General features: G+C 39.8%; 3 protein-coding genes across 3 annotated transcripts; 2 read left to right on the top strand and 1 right to left on the bottom strand.

Moving 5' to 3' along the window:
• Positions 1-5,084, top strand: LOC139652545 (thioredoxin-like). The gene is made up of 5 exons (XM_071529650.1): positions 1-138; positions 2,235-2,339; positions 4,152-4,211; positions 4,373-4,438; positions 4,614-5,084. Exons 1-5 carry the CDS (start codon positions 115-117, stop codon positions 4,674-4,676), a joined length of 318 nt encoding a protein of 105 aa, XP_071385751.1. The 5' UTR covers positions 1-114; the 3' UTR covers positions 4,677-5,084.
• A 2,957-nt stretch (positions 5,085-8,041) lies between these two features.
• Positions 8,042-9,853, bottom strand: LOC139652543 (C-X-C motif chemokine 10-like). Its single transcript, XM_071529648.1, has 4 exons — positions 9,560-9,853; positions 9,216-9,348; positions 8,981-9,067; positions 8,042-8,618 (listed from the first exon to the last, which is right to left on the bottom strand). Exons 1-4 carry the CDS (start codon positions 9,609-9,611, stop codon positions 8,606-8,608), a joined length of 285 nt encoding a protein of 94 aa, XP_071385749.1. The 5' UTR covers positions 9,612-9,853; the 3' UTR covers positions 8,042-8,605.
• Positions 9,854-16,005: 6,152 nt separating this feature from the next.
• On the top strand, positions 16,006-17,569 carry cxcl8a (chemokine (C-X-C motif) ligand 8a). The gene is made up of 4 exons (XM_071529643.1): positions 16,006-16,273; positions 16,443-16,575; positions 16,786-16,872; positions 17,098-17,569. Exons 1-4 carry the CDS (start codon positions 16,207-16,209, stop codon positions 17,108-17,110), a joined length of 300 nt encoding a protein of 99 aa, XP_071385744.1. The 5' UTR covers positions 16,006-16,206; the 3' UTR covers positions 17,111-17,569.
• Positions 17,570-18,575: the final 1,006 nt, after the last annotated feature.

Raw genomic sequence — 18,575 nt, forward strand, 5'->3', positions numbered from 1 at the left:
GGCTGAAACCGAAACGCGCTGACTCTCCCACTCCCGGACAATATTACCCGGAGCAGGAAGCGACACAGACCTCGCTGTACATCGGTGAAGAAGAGCTGGGAAAAGCAAGACAGCATGTACATAGTTATTGAAGACGAGGTAAGACTTTAGTAGACATCATTGATAACTAAATAATTAATTTGCAAGGCTGCAAGTCGCCCTGCCCGCCGCCACGGACAGGGGTTTCCATTCAGGAGTAAAGACTTTATCAAAGCTCTTTACTTTCGATGCTGATGGCTAGCTCTGTTGCTAACGCAACGCAAAGTTTCACTATTACACGTCGTCGTTGTAACTTGTAAGCGTTAAAGCACAGGATTTGCTGTCATTTATTGTAGTGGACAATGAAACGGTCTTTTAGCCTTAAGGAAACTATGCAAACGGGTTTGACTGGAAACTCTTTCAGTATGAGTCAGTATGAGTGTGCAGATTTTGACAAGACTTCCTGCAAGCTTCGTGCAGCTTTGTGCAATGTCAGTGTGGTCTTAAAGACAAGATGAGGGCAACGTCCGATCTGATTGTGTCCGTCTCTTTCATGGTGTTATTGAATCAAATTGGCTTTTACTGGATGAAATCATTTGTCCACATTTTTTTTAAATACTTGTACTGCGTAGATGTAGAAAAAAAGGCAAGTCCAAATAAAAAATATTTTGAAACTTGTCGTTGTGTAATAACATTTTTGAATGTAGCCTAACAAAGATTCAGGGACGTGCACAGACATGAGGGGCTGTTGCTCTAACCTGAAACCCCCCCCCCCCCCTTTAGGTGTGTGCAAGCTCAGCGGAGTTCGGAGATGGAGCTGTGTCCGAAAGAAACGTTTTAGTATAATTCTGCTTAAGTTCCATAATGTACCTTTTAAGAATACCATTGTCCACAGCATCTATCTCTCTCTTTATCCCACTCTTACTGGCATGGCCCTTTTTATAGTAACTCTCTCACACTCGGCCATTACCACCCTCATATGTACCTGTCTGATGTGTCTCCTGATGCTCAGCATGCTCTCCCCTCACTCTCTGGTCTGGAGCCTTGTGGTTGTGCCTCATCTTAAATTGAATTATTAGAATCAGAATTAAGAATACCATTTTCCATTCAGAATTGCTTGGGCATGGTAGAACTACTATTTTAAATAGCAAGTACCTTATATATACTTCTCACTGCAAAAAATGCACTAAGACAACTGAACACTTTAGTGTAGCCAGTTGAATTTTCATGGATGTGATGCTGACAGTGGCTAGACTCAATGATTCCTGGTGAAGCCCAGAAATTAGACTGGAGTAGGCTATATCTAGTTTTGTATGTAAAAATATGTACTAGAATACAGAATAATTACAAAATGTCATTCATTCATTTCATGAACATATTTTCTGGCCTTACCATCCCATATTTCACTATAGCTATTAGAAGTATTTTACTTGATCACCAGGCTCTCCAACGCTCTCTGAACTGGAGATTTTGGGGTTAGCCCCGTACAGAAAAGCAGTCTCTTTAACATTATGTTAAAGATAAAACTCATTCACAATACTATGCACAGATATAATATACTGTGCATTTATCATAGATTGAAATGTTCGTTTTTAGTTAGTTATTAGCCTACTCCAACTTTAAAAAAAAATGCTTCAGAGAAAATAGGCTTACTTCACATTAAATTAATTATGTAGGAAATGGTTGCTTGACATTTCTATCATAATGCTTCACCTGCTGGCCTGCTGGTAGTCTGTATCCAGCTCTGCAAATTTGCACTCCCCTTAGCTGCCTCCCTCAGCTCTTTCTCTCTCTGCTGTAGTCTCCTCCTTTTGGAAGGCATTGTAGCCTACTGTAAGCACCCAAAATTAACATTACATTAAAAAAAAAAACATGCATTACATTTTAACCAATTTGAACATTACAAGTTATCATCTCATAATGAAAAATAAGGCGACTTCTATCAGCTACATCTGCTTGTTGGTTGAAAATTCATCACAACCTGAATGAAGCATGTTCAAGTACATAGCTAGCAGCTCATGTCACAAGCTAGCAAGAAGCTAACGTGGCGTTAGGTTGATCTGTTTGCACACGACACGTAGCTTCATATTGACTGTAAACAATATCTAATCTAGCATGATTAAACAGTCAAAACCATCAGATCCCTGTATCTCTACAGAACGCACACTTAATGTAATGGTCGTAACCGTGTTTCATTTCTCCTCCCTCCTCCATAGGCGGCCTTTAAGAAGGCTCTGGCAGATGCAGGAGACAAGCTGGTGGTGGTGGATTTTACAGCTGTCTGGTGCGGGCCCTGCCAAATGATTGCCCCTAAATTCGAAGTAAGTTTTCTACCAACAGCTGTGCTCTCACCAAGTCTGGGAGGGCCAATAAGTGAGATTTTTACTGCCACATAGTTCAAAATGACCATAATACTGTATATCTGCAGCCAGATGCTTGATAAGGTTGTTGATCAGTACCAGTGACTCAATGATAAACTTCACCAGGTGCCAAGGTGCAACTCATTTTCAGGCCCTCTGTTGTGGAACAAAAAATCCCCACCCATTGGAATTTCAGGACACTCCTAGCCCCCAAACCCCTTTTTTTCCTCTTTCTAATATATTACCTTTATAGCACCCCAAAATGACTTGGTCTGTTAAGTGAACTGATTGAAATGAATTAAAAATAGTAGCTGTTCATATAGTCCTGCTTAATCACTGTTATCACATTATTCTTCACTCTAAACTTGTACATGCATCACACAACTGGTCACTGGGTGTAAGTCTGTTGCCAACTAGAGGGCAGTATTCAAAGTTACACTGACAGTTATAATTTGGTTAACTTTGCATAAACACACCTGTTCTGGCTTTCAATGCTCACTTCAAATTAAGCCAGTCAGACGCCATACAAGACTTCCAACACGCATATGTGGGTTACCTTTGTACGGTGAGATGGGTTTGCTTGTAGGTCTGATTGTCCAGATGACGTGAATGAATGTTTGAATACTATGTGAGTGAATGTGTAGGCTATATCTGTCGCAGCCCCGTGTCAAGTTCACATCAAACTAGGTTAAAGAAAATTATTCAAAACGAGTTCAAAGTATTAAATCAACAAACGGTAATAAAAGATAATCAGCGTGCGGTGAAAAAAGTGTTCTCTGTGGTATCTTTCTTCTTTGTTTGTTGCTCACCTGGTTCAAATAAGCTATGCCACAGGTATGTTTCCTCATGTGTAGGCCGGTATCAGTCTCAGCCAGCAAAACTACTTAGAAAATATTTACAATATGCTCATTGAATGAAATGGCTCCAACAATGCCCTTTGTTAAACAGTAATTCTGTTTGCAGGGATGCAACTGCACTCTGACCACCTGGTGCGTTATCCTAGATGCATATAACTATTTTGTGAAGAGAGGGTCGCACTGATCACTGATCACTGATGAAGGCCGGATGGCCGAAAACGTTCTGTGACAGATGAACAATTAAATCAAGTGAATGATATATTTCTGAGTGCGACCCTCTCGTTGTTAAACAATACCATGAGATTGGGAAATGTGACTTCTATTACACTGGACCTTTTAAGGCTTTCCCTTGTTGAAACTGACATGTTCAGTAGGGCTCTCATGCACATTATCTTGAGTGTAAAACTGTATAGGTGACATTCAATTTATCCTGCAATTTACCCTGCATTATATAACAGATATATTTAATTTGTCCAAGTTTTCATCTGTGATTCATTATTTTTTTTGCCTTTTTTTTTATTTGCACATTTGATTTTTAATGTAAAATATTCCAGGTCTTGAATTACTGATGCAGCACTTAAATAGTTTTTGTTAATTCTGTTGATTTAGCAAGGTAGGACTTTGAATTTGGAAATCAGTAAATCATATTCACGTGGACACATCGTCTCACATGAAGACAGACGTGCTTTGGTACCTACTGCTCAGACACAGTTTAGTAGTAAGGACTGCCAGTGCTTCTAGCCAAATCATTCCTTTACTTGCCTATCATCAAACTCTACAACGTCCTCTCTCTGTCTCCTCTACTTTGTCAATCTCGTTTTTTTCTATTTACTGCATCCCTAGTATCATGCATTCCCTTTAGAACTACTCTGCGATACTTGTTTAATGGATTCCCCCCCCCCCCCCCCCCCCCCAGGCGCTGTCCAAGGAACACACAGACTGTGTTTTCCTAAAGGTTGATGTGGATGATGCTGCGGTGAGTGATGCACATAACCATTTAGTAACAGTAGCAATGCTTTAACAGCCTGTATAATGTGACCATGGTGCGTCACATACACTTGATACACAACATCTGCTACATGTAATATCTTGTGAGCTGTATATAACAAGTAACCTGTGTGTTAATGTGTTGACCAGGACGTGGCTTCTGCATGCAAAATCCAGAGCATGCCAACGTTTCACTTCTACAAGAAGGGAAACAAGGTAGGAGCTCTGAGATGCTGTGGTAGTACTAGCATCACTTTGGCCTCATCCAGCACATCAAGCCCATGAACACCCAGTTATTATTCCAGCCTGTTTCTGAAAGCCACTTTATGTGTTGACGGTTTCCAGCCAGCTACTATTAAAAAAATGTACTTTTTTTTTCTCTCCCTTACAGGTGGGCGAATTCTCAGGGGCAGATGCCGGCAAGCTAGAGCAGATGGTGAAGAGCCTCAAATGAGCTGCGTTGAACGGGCACCTATATAACCATCAACCCCGATTCCTCTACACCTCTCCCACTGTATCCCCCTCTACTTCATGAATTTACCAAGGTGTTACTCACAAATGCGTAAATGGACCAAACACCAGAATGTCTTCCATCATCATTCATATCCATTTACATTTCTGGCTCTTAAAGGGATTTCACCACTATAGTCTGCTGGGCATCTATATTGCTTACTCGAGGTCATATCTTATTATCTTAGGATTCAAACCCTACAGATTGGATGCTAATAAATACCAGTATGCCTTTCATCCGCTTTCTTTCTCTTCTTCTACCTCCCCCATATCCTCCATATAAACTCCCTCAGTGATGGCATGACCAGATATTGTTCAACAACAACAGCATGATATAAAAACTACAACTTGATTTGTGGTGTTCATTTGTTTATTTTCTTCCTCCTCTCTGTATTATTAATAAACAATATTCGGGTTGTAGGACTGGGGAAGACGTGAGATACCCAGTGGAAGCATCAGAAAACCATTAGCAAGGTCATTTGGGCTATATACTGTTGAGGTAGGGAATAAAATCTACTCTATGGGGCTAGATCACACCCTGAAGTCCTCAGGCAGCGGTCACACAAAGAGGATCAGGATCAATCCAGAGTGGGGCAGAGAGAGGGACAACAGGGTTAAATAGCAGGGTTTAATTAAACTGAGTGTATGTGTGGCATCTCTAAGGTGGTTCTGCCTGGAATAAAGTGATAAAGATAATGATTCTGACTACCTAGGAGAGTCATAAATGTCCAAGGTAAACAGCTGTAGGTTTGTACAGCCTGTAATTCACTACAACATTCACCATAACTAGCAAATATTTGGTATTTTACTTAATATACTGTGTATATGTATGACTAAAGCAAGGCTCTGATGTGGGAAAGTGCAGCGACCCACATCAGGTGGTCATGGTTTCTCACTCGCGGGCACATGTACATGGTAAACAGAAACAAAGCGGGTTAGTCCCCAGAAAGCAAAATTGGCCCATACCATACCCAGTAAGACGGGTATGGCTGAGACTCACCATAGCTCTGATCATATGGGGAGCTGGCCTTGCTTGATCGCAGTATATGAGAATTCCTCTGAAATATGGGAGATTACCAAGGTTAATAATGACATCATAGCAACGCAATAGCAGAGAGTTAAAATAAGGGATTGCATTTTTCTACCAGAAGCAACACTCCAGATGATACTGATGTCTTCCATGTGGAATACACGATCTGTTCAAGAGCAGCAGATAGTGACACTGGAGCCAATAGCGGTTATATATCACCACACTGCCATCTTCTGGTAGTATAGCAAAACAACATGCTAAAGTCTTCTAGCATAAAACATGTAGAACTTATTATAGCCATTAATGTGGCAGTTAATGACCTTACTAAGCAAAGTAAGTGTGTGTGTGTGTGTGCAAAGACATTTTGCTCAACAAAATTGTTGAGCAAGATAGTTTCCATTTCCATTTCCCAGCAACTATGTAAAACTCAACAAAGATCAACAAACAATCACTAGGCTATTAATATTTACGGGGAGGCCTAATGACACTGTTTACAAGCTAGTGCTGGAAATGGGAGTGTGTGTGTCTGCGTCAGTGTGTTAGTCATGACCTTACTTCTAAGACAAGATAAGATATAACGCTACATTTACTGTCCCCGTGGGGAAATTTGTGTTGGACCCTGTGTTGCTGTGACATTTAATAAAAACATCAGTTCCATACAGCATACTTCACATCATACATACAATCATACAATACATCATCATTCAAAAAATACATACATTTTGACATACATATTCCTACATAGCAATAAATGAATGCAAAGCAACCCATTGCATCATACTGTGCAACTACTGCACTGACCACACAACCCCTATAGCCTATTACCGATTTATTCAATTATTACTGAATTATTGCCCAACCTCTCGAGCCACAGTTAATGTAATACTGCACAACCCCTATAGCTTGTGAACAGTGAACAGCAGAGTTCACACTGGTCGGAGTCCTGGTGGGATTCAAAGCCTGGAGGTGAAGGGACAGACTCTGGTGTACAATATATACATTCAGAAGAAAGAAAAAAGCAGCCCATACTAGACAACCTTTTAAAAAATATAATCTTGTGCTATATTATCCTATACTTTTCAACAATTTTTATTGTTTTCGGGTAACAAAAATTGCACAAATCCGATAGTGACGCTGTAACAAGCAGCTTTACATTTTGGCCAATAACTTATGAACCATTTAACTTAGAAACTTTTCCATAGACTCTTTGGATCAAGCCTAATCAGGAGCACAATCAGGATTTTCTGTGATTTTGCGTTTCACAAAAAATTGTTCTCTGCCTCTTGTTTTTCAATTTTAGATTTTTTCCTCCAATATTTGTACAGCACACTATCAGATCCCCCTGATCGGCTTAACGACGTGGCCACAATTAGCTAACGAGCTTGACGGGGTACATGGCTAAGCAAAAAAATGGCCATAACTCATCGACTGTGCATCCAAGTTTCAAAAACACTTTAAAATTTCCAAGGGGTCCCAAAATTTTGAAAAATGTATTTCTCGCAACCAGATGTAGCAAATCTCATGGAATTTGATATACATGTTAAGTGGACAGGTAATAATGGAAATCCAAAATTTGGTAAAAATTACTTCTGGTGGGCGTGGCCTATGACATTTTAGCTTAGAACTTGGCTTGTGATTGGACGAACACTACGAAACTTGCTGAGCTCAATAATCCTATTTGGAACATTCCTACAAAGGTTCATCCCAATGAATGATAATAACCAAGTCTTTCATAGACTTCCATTGTATTTATAAGTCAGCCAATGAAAACAGCAGAAACTCCATTCAACTCTCTAAATGCTCATTATGGCACACTGATCAACTGTATAATATTTCAAAATGAAAGCTTTTATAGTTTGAGTTATATACATTGATGTAAATGAGCCTCAAGTGTCAAGCACTGTTTATAACCTCCATTAAAATGCTCAGTGTGATATGATCAGCTGTTTTCACAGTCATAATGATAGCATTTACACTTTATAAGTTGCACATGTATGTCATTGAGCCGTTTCCACTGCCATTGTGGCATTGTTTACAGCAGAATCCTCATTCAAGTTTGTAAGTACTAAGTATGGGATCATTTTCTTGCTGTTGTTGTTCTTCTCCGAAAAGTTATCTTCAGTCATATTGACATATTGTCCCCTGCTTGGGACCAATTTTGCTGTTGTTGTTGTTTTGTTGTTCTACAGAGAAAGGCTAACAGAGGAATTGACAGATATGAAGTTATTTAAATAAGTGAGATCAAAATCGATTTGCATTCATTTTCTTATTTATTTTTTAAAAAAATAGAAATGTACTGTATATATCCCTTTATCAAGAAGTAGGCTACACATGAAGTACATTATTTCATACATTTATTGAATTATTTATTGCAATTCTACGATGAATAAAATATAAATAAAGCAACATGTGTGTCAAACTACAATGTTTGGAGGAATGGAAACATTTACATTTTTATAACACTGCAATGATTTTCAAGGTTGCTTATAAAACACTTTTAAAGGTCTCACATTTTTATTTAAGGATCAGAAGGATGAATCTGTCTCACTATGCCGTCCTCTCTCTCTGACCCTCACCACAGTGGAAACCTGGTTAGTTGATCCAACACAAACCTCCAGATACCATTAAAGATTCTCCTCACTGAGCAGCACTGCTACCACATTAAGCTGTAAGTCCATCAAGAAAAACAAGCCTCTGTAACAGTGCTCCATTAGTGCAATGAAATCCACCCGCTCACTTTGGATGAAGTCTCTGGATGAAGTGGTGACGCAAATCTCTCAAAAAAGTTGACTAGCAACTTCTTTCCATCTCACATATGAGCCATATCTGTGAAGGTATGCTCCTCAAGGTTTCTTCCTACAGAGAAAGACAGCCTTGTTTTAGGCATTGTCATCTGATACACACACAATATGGAAAGAGGTCAGTGCCAGCAGAGATTGTGTTTGAACTGAATTGCATGAGTTAGAATTTATCATGCTCATATTAACCTGTTGAATTCAAAATATGACTTTGTTGAATTAATGAAATTCAAAAATGTAATTTGCAAAACACAATTTGAAATTAAATAAAATGGCTTGACATTGAATGTGATTATTACTGTGTTTCAATTTTAACTATAATTTAATTCAGAGTGTCGACTGGAAGGCAGCAGCTTCCTCGAAGGCTGTGAGCTCAGTCTGAATTAGGAAAGCTGAATTTGAAAATAAAGATGCACTTACCCAACCTTTCTCTTCTCAAGGACTTTTTTGACCCAAGTAACATTTGGGTCCAAGCAAATCATCAACCCGTTCCCTTTAAGAGTGGCACTGCAGGACCAAAGACAGACCAGAGACACAGTGAGGCGGGGCTGCCAGTTCTAATTTAATATTACACCAGACCCATTAAGACCCAGACAATCATCTCTGGTACAGTTAGTGATTGTTTAGAGGTTAACAGAGCGGTGGTTGAACTTACATGATCTCAGTTTCCTCGCAGTGGGAGTTAGCGGGGATCACCTCCAACTTCTCTATGTAACGACCAATGGGCTTTTTCTCCTTGCTGATGCATCGGCAACGCAGATTCACTCCCTGCTCCCCAAGACCCATATCTGGAGGGGGGTGAAAGGTCACAGGAGAGGTCAGATGCCACCGAGGTCAGCATAATCGAGCGTAAAAAAATAAACGGGCATTCGATATTGATGTTGACACTATCAAATCACAATGTGCATGGGTGTTGGCATCAAAGAGACTGCAGTAAGACATGTTAATTCCCTAGAAAAGAATTTCATTCTCTAACTGTAGAAAACAGATGAGACTCACCCACAGTGACGGTCAGGAAAGCCAGGAGTGCCACAAAAGAGATGGTAGACATATCTGGAATGAATAACAGCACACACTAACACACTCCTGAAGACTGCAGATGAGATTCTCTCTGCAGATTTGCTTTGACACACTCACTTTCCGCCTGTCTGATTTTAATGACTGGTGAATGCCAGTAGCCTGCAAAAGTATGAAGTCAATCAGCTCTTCTCTCATCGGCTGTAAATCTTGAAGTAAATCTAGTCTGCCAGCCTTTTTTTTCTATCTCTATGTTTCCCTCTCTCTTTCACTTACTCTGATGCACTGCTCTGTGTGTGAGGAGGCGGCTTATAAAGAGTGAAGTAGTCTGGTGGCTGTTGCGACATCGTTGGGATATAAGGAAGTTTATTCTGATGATGGAGTAAACACCACTCCACAGGAAACGAGATATCATTCTTTTATTAGTGCAAGACAGTTAATGTTTGAGTTATGGTAATTATACTGACTGGAGCAAACCTCTTGTTGCCATTTCAAAACTTTCACATGATGATTCCTAAACAACTTGTTTCTCCTTTTTGTGTCTTTTTTCTTTTAACAGAATTCATTTTGTTGCTATCTGTAAATTGGTGAATGTGAAAGAGAAACAGTAGACCAATTATGTTGCATGTTAATGAGATCACTGTTCCTCTGCAGCACTTTACACTTCAAGGGCCAATCGGCATGCCTATGTGAAATTTTGAAATGTTTGCTTTGATTTGCAGGATTCATGCATTCATGCATTGTTGGTAGAAGTTTTGACCACACATTTCTGCACAATCTATCACAATCTATCAGAGTCACACACTGGACACTGTAATATCCAGTGTTCAAAGCAGGGAAAGAGGAAGTCTGAAGCCATCTGCATACTTGAATTCAGAAGTTACTCAATTTATGAGTAAGTACAAGTTAGTTGGAGTATTGTGATTCACAGCAGTGTGACTATTAATCCAAACGGTTCATGTGCTTTGGCACAGAGCATCTTAAAGCCATGGAAATCAGAATATGCTAATCACCAAGATCAGATGCAGCTGGAGTTTGTAGAGTTCACATTTTTACTTCCAATTCATTTGAATGATGCCATGAAAAACTCACATTTAACATGTTAGTGAACAGATTCAACAGCAGATCCCAGACACTGTGATTTTCAACTGATGTTTGGTCGTATTTTTCACATTTATAGCATAATTTTACCAAATAGCATTTTTATTGATAGAAGAGAACACAGCAGAGGCATGTATCCCTCCAATATGTTCTGTCTATGAATAAAAATGCTATTTGGCGAAATGATGCTATCTTGGTGATTAGTTTATATTCTGGTTTTCATGGTGGTCAAGTGCCAAATAACTCCCATGTTAAAACTAAGTGGAGTATTGCTTTAAGTGGATTTATTGCCTTCATCTCATATTGCATGTTGTATTCTATCATCAAGTGTAATTTATTGCTTAATTTATCACTTCAACAAAGCTTTGCTACAGCATTGAGCAACCCCACTTCTATTTTTCTTCAGAACAAATCTTGTAAAAAAAAAAATGAGACAAGGTAGCATTACATATTGATTCTTTTCTGGGTAGGAAATGCATATAGAACAAGAACAAGAACATGAATAAGTTTACTACTAGGAATTCATTACAGTCCATGCTAATATACTGTACGTTTGGCAGCCATCCGAACTATGTCAGTGAGTTTATGACAAGCCAACGAACTTGCCCAGGCACGGCGCTTGACGTCATGAAGACTCTCTTACACACACACAGGTAGATTTCAAAGTCCTGCATGCAGGGCAACCCAGAAACCCTCCAGACCCTGACTCGAAGATGTGGAAAAAAGGCTTGCTTATCTTCAGCCCCCCCTCCAGCTATTTGCAAAGTCAAAAAAACCTTTCCTGGCATTTCCAGAAATTCCCAGGAGCTCAGAGTCATGCCTTGGCAGTTCCTCCTTTCCACATGTTGTATATCAGAAACATCAACAACTTTTAATGCACTTCTGCTTCCTTCTGATGCGTAAATGCTGGTAGAAATCAAACAGGTGTCGAGTCCAATCCCGGTTCTTACTGAAACTCATTGTTTGCTATTGAATGCATATCACAATTACTCATTCTATAGGCTCAAGTGTGCCTATCAGTTTACCATTCAACCACAAAGGAGAAAAAAGGAAAGGAGCCAGCGTGGGCGATGACAAAGCTAATGATTCATTCTTGATTTTCCCAGCACCTTTCTTCTCTTCCTCATTAACTCAACCCGTGTTTACAGTATCTGTGTGTATTATGTTGTGTTCTGTGTGTGTGTGTGTATGTGTGAGATAGAGAGAGGGTGTATGTATGTTAGCCTGAGAGTCTGGGTGCATTTTGTATTTGCATGTTTGTATTTATGTGAACATGTGAGCAAGTCACAGGTGAAGCAGGAAGTTATACGTGATTCATCACACCTGTAGATATATCTCTGTGGCCACTCATGTTTACTCATATCTCCCTGACTGGGTGTGTGCCCAAAAGGAAGGGTAATATCCACCTGTTCTCACATACAGGTGCCTGTATAGAATCTAATATCTGTAGCTGAATCTAGATTGATTATACTGAACTTGCTTTCAAATATTCCTGTCTTGCCATTTCAGATGACTTTAATAATTATTTTCATCTACATAAAAAAAAAATCAAATTTATTAATTGAATTATGTATTAATTTGCACATCTCATAGTGGGCAATCAACAAGTATCCTGTTTTCTTTACTTGTTGATTGCCAACTATTAGATGAAATATGATGCAAAAAATGTTTTATTTTGTTTATTGGTTTTGCTAAGTTTCATACATCTCACTTAGCGCAGGATAAACTTAGAGTACTCAGAACAAAAACACGATGTGCGTCAACCACAACGGTCTTTCTCAGGCTCTGCTTCGAGTGAGATGTATCACACTTGGTAAAACCGCGGTGATTAAGCTATACTCACAGTAAAAAAATTTTTGCATCATGTTCAAGGACGCTCCTCTTTACTTTGTAGAATACTGGTCTGCTCAGCCTCCTTTTGTAGTCCACTCTTTTCCCCACATCTCATAGCCGGACATAATGTAGCAATGAGGCTGTGGCAACTGTGGACTGTGTTGTTACAAAAGATGGTACTTAAAACACATAGTATGAATTGTAACTTTTACCGAAGTTTTCATGGCATTGGTCACAATGGAATGTTTATATTATTTTGAATCATGGAATATTCCAAGGGGAAATCTTTTTCCATGGACAAGAGTTTAACTGATTACTCATATTACATCCTTTTGTAAACATATATCTTTAATATTGTCTGGTAAATCATGGTTGAGATGTGTAAGTATTGCAGTTTATGATATAGGAAGAATGCAATAATAAATAACAAAGCAACTTCTATACTATACTACTATACTATACTATACTATACTATACTATACTATACTATACCGTATCATATAATATACCATACTATACCCAACTCAACTCAGCTCAGCTCAGCTCTACTAGAATAGAATAGAATAGAATAGCAAACCTGAAGTCATGATACTCAATGAGAAAACATGATAATGATACAGGGCTGATAATGTTTACTCTACACTCTTGTATTCTGCAACCCTGAAGGTTTTGCCTGTGGTCAGTGGAAGTTTTAGAATATGCAAACATGTATGCATCATACTGTCAAGGGAGATTTCATCATACTTCCTTTGTGATTGATTTCCTGCATGGGGTCAAGTCGTGTTTATTTCTATAGCCATTAATCACAAAAGCCTGTCTCAAAGGACTCAACATTCAGTCGCAAAACAAAATGATGTAAACAAAATAAAACACAACGAAACAAAAATAGCATGTTGAGAGACATAACAGGCCTACCTACAGGTTTGTAGCCTTGTGTTCTCTTTACAGTACTGTATGTGTGTGTGTGTGCATGTGTGTGTGGAAAAAGTATCAGGATCTCTGGTCCACCTATTGAACCCGCTCTGCGAAATGAAATCTTGCATTTTCCATTGCAAGACACTACATTGTGGGCATTCAAAAGATCCTCTGACATCAGTACAAAATTTGGGGGAAGACCGAGAAGTAAGGATGATCATGTTTCCAGTTTTCTGTTCGTCACATGCTGCCTGTCATGCTATTTTCCACACCTATCTCACGAGTGATAGTTAAAATTCTTGGTAAATGTTAAATTAGGTCTTTTCCAATAAGGTTCACCACTTCATATTCACTTCCTTTTTCTCTTTCTGGAAAGCCTATGGAAAAAGGAGAAACAGAGTGACATAGATTCTAGACTAGATCTCCTCTCTTGCAGTCCGTCTGAGATTTCAATGCTCTTCCTTGACTTAATTTTGTTTCCAGTCAAAATTGTTCACCCATCATCTATTGTTCATTTCAAGTCGTGCAAGAACTGAACAATTAAGTTGTCTAAATGACAAGACCAACCACCAGAACGTTTAAGAGTTACAACACACTTCCTTCTGCTTTGTGAGAGCGGCTGAACTGGTGGCGTCATGAGTCAGATGTGTTTGAGCATGTTGAGCTTGCGTCATCCCAGTCCCATGAATACAGGCCCACTGTTGCTCCAGGAATGCTAAACGTCTGAGCCAGCAATGCATGACTTGATCATTTGTGTCACCATTTGCCTGCCTGCAATAATGCACTTTTTGATCAAGGATAGATATATCTGGTTTATAATATCAAGACTTTGTCTTTGCTATGATTGTTCGTGTTAATTTACTATAGCTGCACCATTTAAACTGGCAGTGTGTACAAGTGGTTGGAACGCAGACAAAAGCAAAACACTGATACCACATTCTCTCTGTCTCTCGCTCTCTCTCTCTAAATATCAAAGGAGCACTTTAAAATCTCTATGGGTTTTAGTGCACATTCAAAAATCATTTTACTTATGTAGTTAGCTAGTTGTTTATGAATTATCTTTTAGTCTTTGGTACACACATTTGGTACACACACCTTGATTAACTTTTATGAGTGAAACGGCAGCTCCTGTTACTGAGAAATGATGGTATGTGATATTGATTTGCCATGTTGTGACTTTGACTTGCCTGGTGTGCAGCCCCCATGAATCGCAGTCTTTAGCACTTTTTGAATTTGGCAGGCGATTCATAGGGGTCTGGACCATAGACTGTAAAATAAGATGGACGTGGTGAGTGTGACATCACCCATAGGTTTCTGAAGGGCCGTTTTGAAGCGATCGCTGCCATGTTGACATTGCAGCCAAAGCGAGGCAGAGGTTCATCCACAGAGCCACAGCGCCGCCTGCTATTGGCCTGCAATCGGCCTGCAATCGGCAACCTGTCAATCACTAGGAAAACTACCCCGTTTTTCATCCGTTATATCCCGTTAATGACACAATTATTTTGAAAATCGCCATATGGATACATATTAGAAGGAGTGAAATTAGCTATTGAGACCATAACCTCTTGTCGGAAAAAATTATTGACTTATTTATTTTGAGTGAGAAGTTTGTTTGTGGTCCCATTGACTTGCATGGAGTTGGGCCGGGTTTGGAGTCTTTTTGGAGCCGACCCCTAGCGGACGTTAGAGGAATTGCCGCTGCCAACACTTCCTTATTGGTTTCAAAATTCACCTGTGGTATTGGCTGCTTGGTCTGGACGCAAGCCTATCCACGACTGATTCACTGACGTCATTTCTCATGGACATGGTCTGGACACCAGTCAAGACTGACTGCATTATACCCTGAAAACTATTTAAGCGGCATTGAGGTGAAGAACGTTACAGCATCCTGTTGGTCTTGCCTATCTTCTCAATCATGTGTCTTAATTTTCCATTTCACTATTGTGTTTTAATAGCTGCCCAGCTGCCAAATGTCTGGTCCCAGTATTTGAGGGACGTACAACAAAAAGTCCATCACTGGACATCTGGTGTAACATACTGTCATCTTTGAGGGCATCAGATGCTTTCTTGAAATTCCCCGTCATATAGGTTAAATGTTGGATGACAAAACGTGGGGCAGCATATGTCAGGCGCTCATCCACAGATTGCATCCAACCGTTCATTTTATTAAAAGTCATCTGTGAGTCAATTGTCGACTGATCAAGTTGCAATCCCTTAGCTTGGCGTGAGCAGCGGTGCCACACACCTTTCACATCAAGCAGAGATCTGTCATTGGCAAAGGATTTTTCTCAGCATTCCAGTCTCATCACTCCATTTATCACTCTACTTTTCAGTCACTGTGGTAGTTTTCCACCTTTGTCAGAAATTGACTTTCTTAACTCTATAGTGACAAATGCTGACCTGTGAGTGCTCTTGATAAATCACGGATGTATGTCAACCTGCTTATGAACCCCTCATCAGTGTAAATTCCCACTGATGACAGTCCCAGCTTGCGCAACACTCTGGGGGCGGTGACTCATTTCCAGACGATGCCTTTAAAAGGAGAAGCTCTCCTCCTCAGCGGCACATTCAAACAACACAAGAGAGAAAGCAGCCAAGAAAAGGAAAAGGAGAAAGAGAAGAGAGAAGGAACTGAATGAAAGACAATTATAGCAGAACGCAAAACGTCTTCTGTGTTTTACTTGTGACCAACTTAGTGCTTTAGTCTTCATCGGAGGGCTTTCTGAAGGACGTCTTTATCATTCAGTGTTTTAGTTGTAACAGAATTTATAAAAGTGAAGATGATGAGCAGCAGAGTCGGCGTCACCTCTATTGTGGTGCTCCTGGCCTTCCTGGCCATCACTGAGGGTAAGTCTCTCTTTTTTTTTTTACATCAGTTTATGGATCAAATGTAACAATAATGGGCTTTGTGGTGAATTCATGTACTCTATGTTCATTTTTGCCCTCATCAACTGAGTTAGGGGATCAATATCAACAACCACCATGGCAATATGTGACCGTATTTGACTCTTAACAGGGATGAGCCTGAGAAGCCTGGGGGTGGAGCTGCACTGCCGCTGCATCCAGACGGAGAGCAGACCCATCGGCCGCCACATCGAGAAGGTGGAGCTCATACCTGCCAACTCCCACTGCGAGGAAACTGAGATCATGTGAGTCCTAATTTCAAAGCCACCATCCCATCTCAGTTACCATCATTGACTCAGTGATGTTACAAAAACATCAAGGCGATTTGGGGATTTGGAGATTTGGTTACCTTTTACCGTTCCTAGTGTTGCCCCTATTAGCTTTGGTAAAGGACATGAGGTGCTGATCAAAGTTCTAGTTCTGACTGCATCTCTGCTTTCTGTTTGGTGTTGCAGTGCCACTCTGAAAAAGACGGGCCAGGAGGTCTGCCTGGACCCTGAGGCTCCCTGGGTCAGTAGAGTGATTAAGAAGATCCTGGACAAGTAAGTACAGATCAATCACACATGGGCAGTCAGACTGAGAGAAACAGTGGGCTATAATGAGGTTGGAATGGCCTTAATCTATATCTCAGATGCATAAATGAGTCTAATTTAATGAGTTTTGCTTGTTAGTTAACTGGATCATATCCCTTAACAAGTGGCACAAAAGGTCTCAATCCACTTTTGATGCTCAAACTAATTATTCTTCTCTGTTTATTTTCTCCACAGCTCTAGGCGCTGAATAGATGAGGAGAGACACTTGTTGCCTGACTGTTTCAAGACAAATGAAACATACCAAAAAAGTATTCATTTGATCAGATGATAGAATCATCAAATTCATTTTAATACTGGCAGACTGCTTAATTTAATGTACTGGTCAACTGTTGAAAATTACAACAGAGCTAGACTTCTCCCACTCAGGTTATGTTTGTATCAAACATGTTGATTATTTATTGTCTGAAGTCTTTGCATTATTTATGTCTTAGTGTTTTTTGTATGTCATTTCTGTAATGTACACTTATCTCTTGTTGTAAAACTGAAGTACTGTTGTCTATCTATTATCTATCATTGACAAATAAGTTATGTCTAATTATTTCACTTATTTATTAATGTATTTAATATATTAATTTAATTTATTAGTTGTCAATTTATTTGAATTCAGTTGTGCAGTTCTGTTGACAAGCTATCTATGAATAAAAAAGTGAACATGAAATGAATGGAATTGCACTGTATTGTCTTTCTTACATACCATTAAATGTCTCTTTATCTGCCCTCTCTTCCATAAGGTCACCTGACGTAAGATATAAGCTTTTCAATTGCCTGAACAAGATCCTCAGTTGTGCAGACATTTCCTGAAAATTTACTGGAAGAAACATTTCCCGACAGTCATGGCATGCACTTTTGGAGTGTATTTATCTTACAAATGGAGCTTAGAAAAACATAATTAGCCTGCTATTGTGGAGTGTGGGATAAACTGCAGGATGTAGGAGAGATTGAGAGATAAAGAATGCATGTTCACACACACACACACACACGCACGCATGCGCACACACACACACACACACACACACACACACACACACACACAGACACACACACACACAGACACACACATTGTAGCTGGCCAAGTGGAGGCGGACATGTGTTTGGACTACATAGCCTGAACTTGACTGTCATTTACTGGACTGTTACATCAGCAGTCAAAGCTCCACAGCACTGTAGCACAAGATCCTGGTTGTTTAATAACCCTGACCCTTACCAGTGCGTAAGGCCAGGTTCATGTTAATAAGACACTATTCTGTAATGGGGCCTCACCCCCAGTGACCTCTCACGTGACAAAGTTAATTTGATTGTATGGGATTGTATAGTACATTGGAAGCAGACATTGTCTAATTGCACCAACATCCCCATGGTGTTTTCTAATGGCAGACGGTCCATCAGTAAACTTTAATGGCATCATAAGTCATAAATTGCATTAACCTTCCATCCCCCTGCAGATGTTGCTTGTGTGATAAAGCAACAGCAAAGACTTTGATTTATTACCGCCGCCAGCGGAGTTGGATGCGTTCGCCCCATTCTGTCTGTTTGTCTGTTAGCAGGATCTCTCCAAAAGTTATTAATAGATTTGCACTTTGTGGAAAGGTGGGTCATGGGGCAAGGACGAACTAATGAATTTCTCACACGGATTAGCTGAGGGGGCGTGGCAG

The sequence above is a fragment of the Centroberyx affinis genome, unplaced genomic scaffold, assembly GCF_046629955.1.
Source record: "Centroberyx affinis isolate AG114_WGS23_722 - 3 ecotype Tasmania unplaced genomic scaffold, CSIRO-AGI_Caff_v1 ptg001823l_1, whole genome shotgun sequence".
Taxonomy (NCBI): Eukaryota; Metazoa; Chordata; class Actinopteri; order Beryciformes; family Berycidae; genus Centroberyx; species Centroberyx affinis.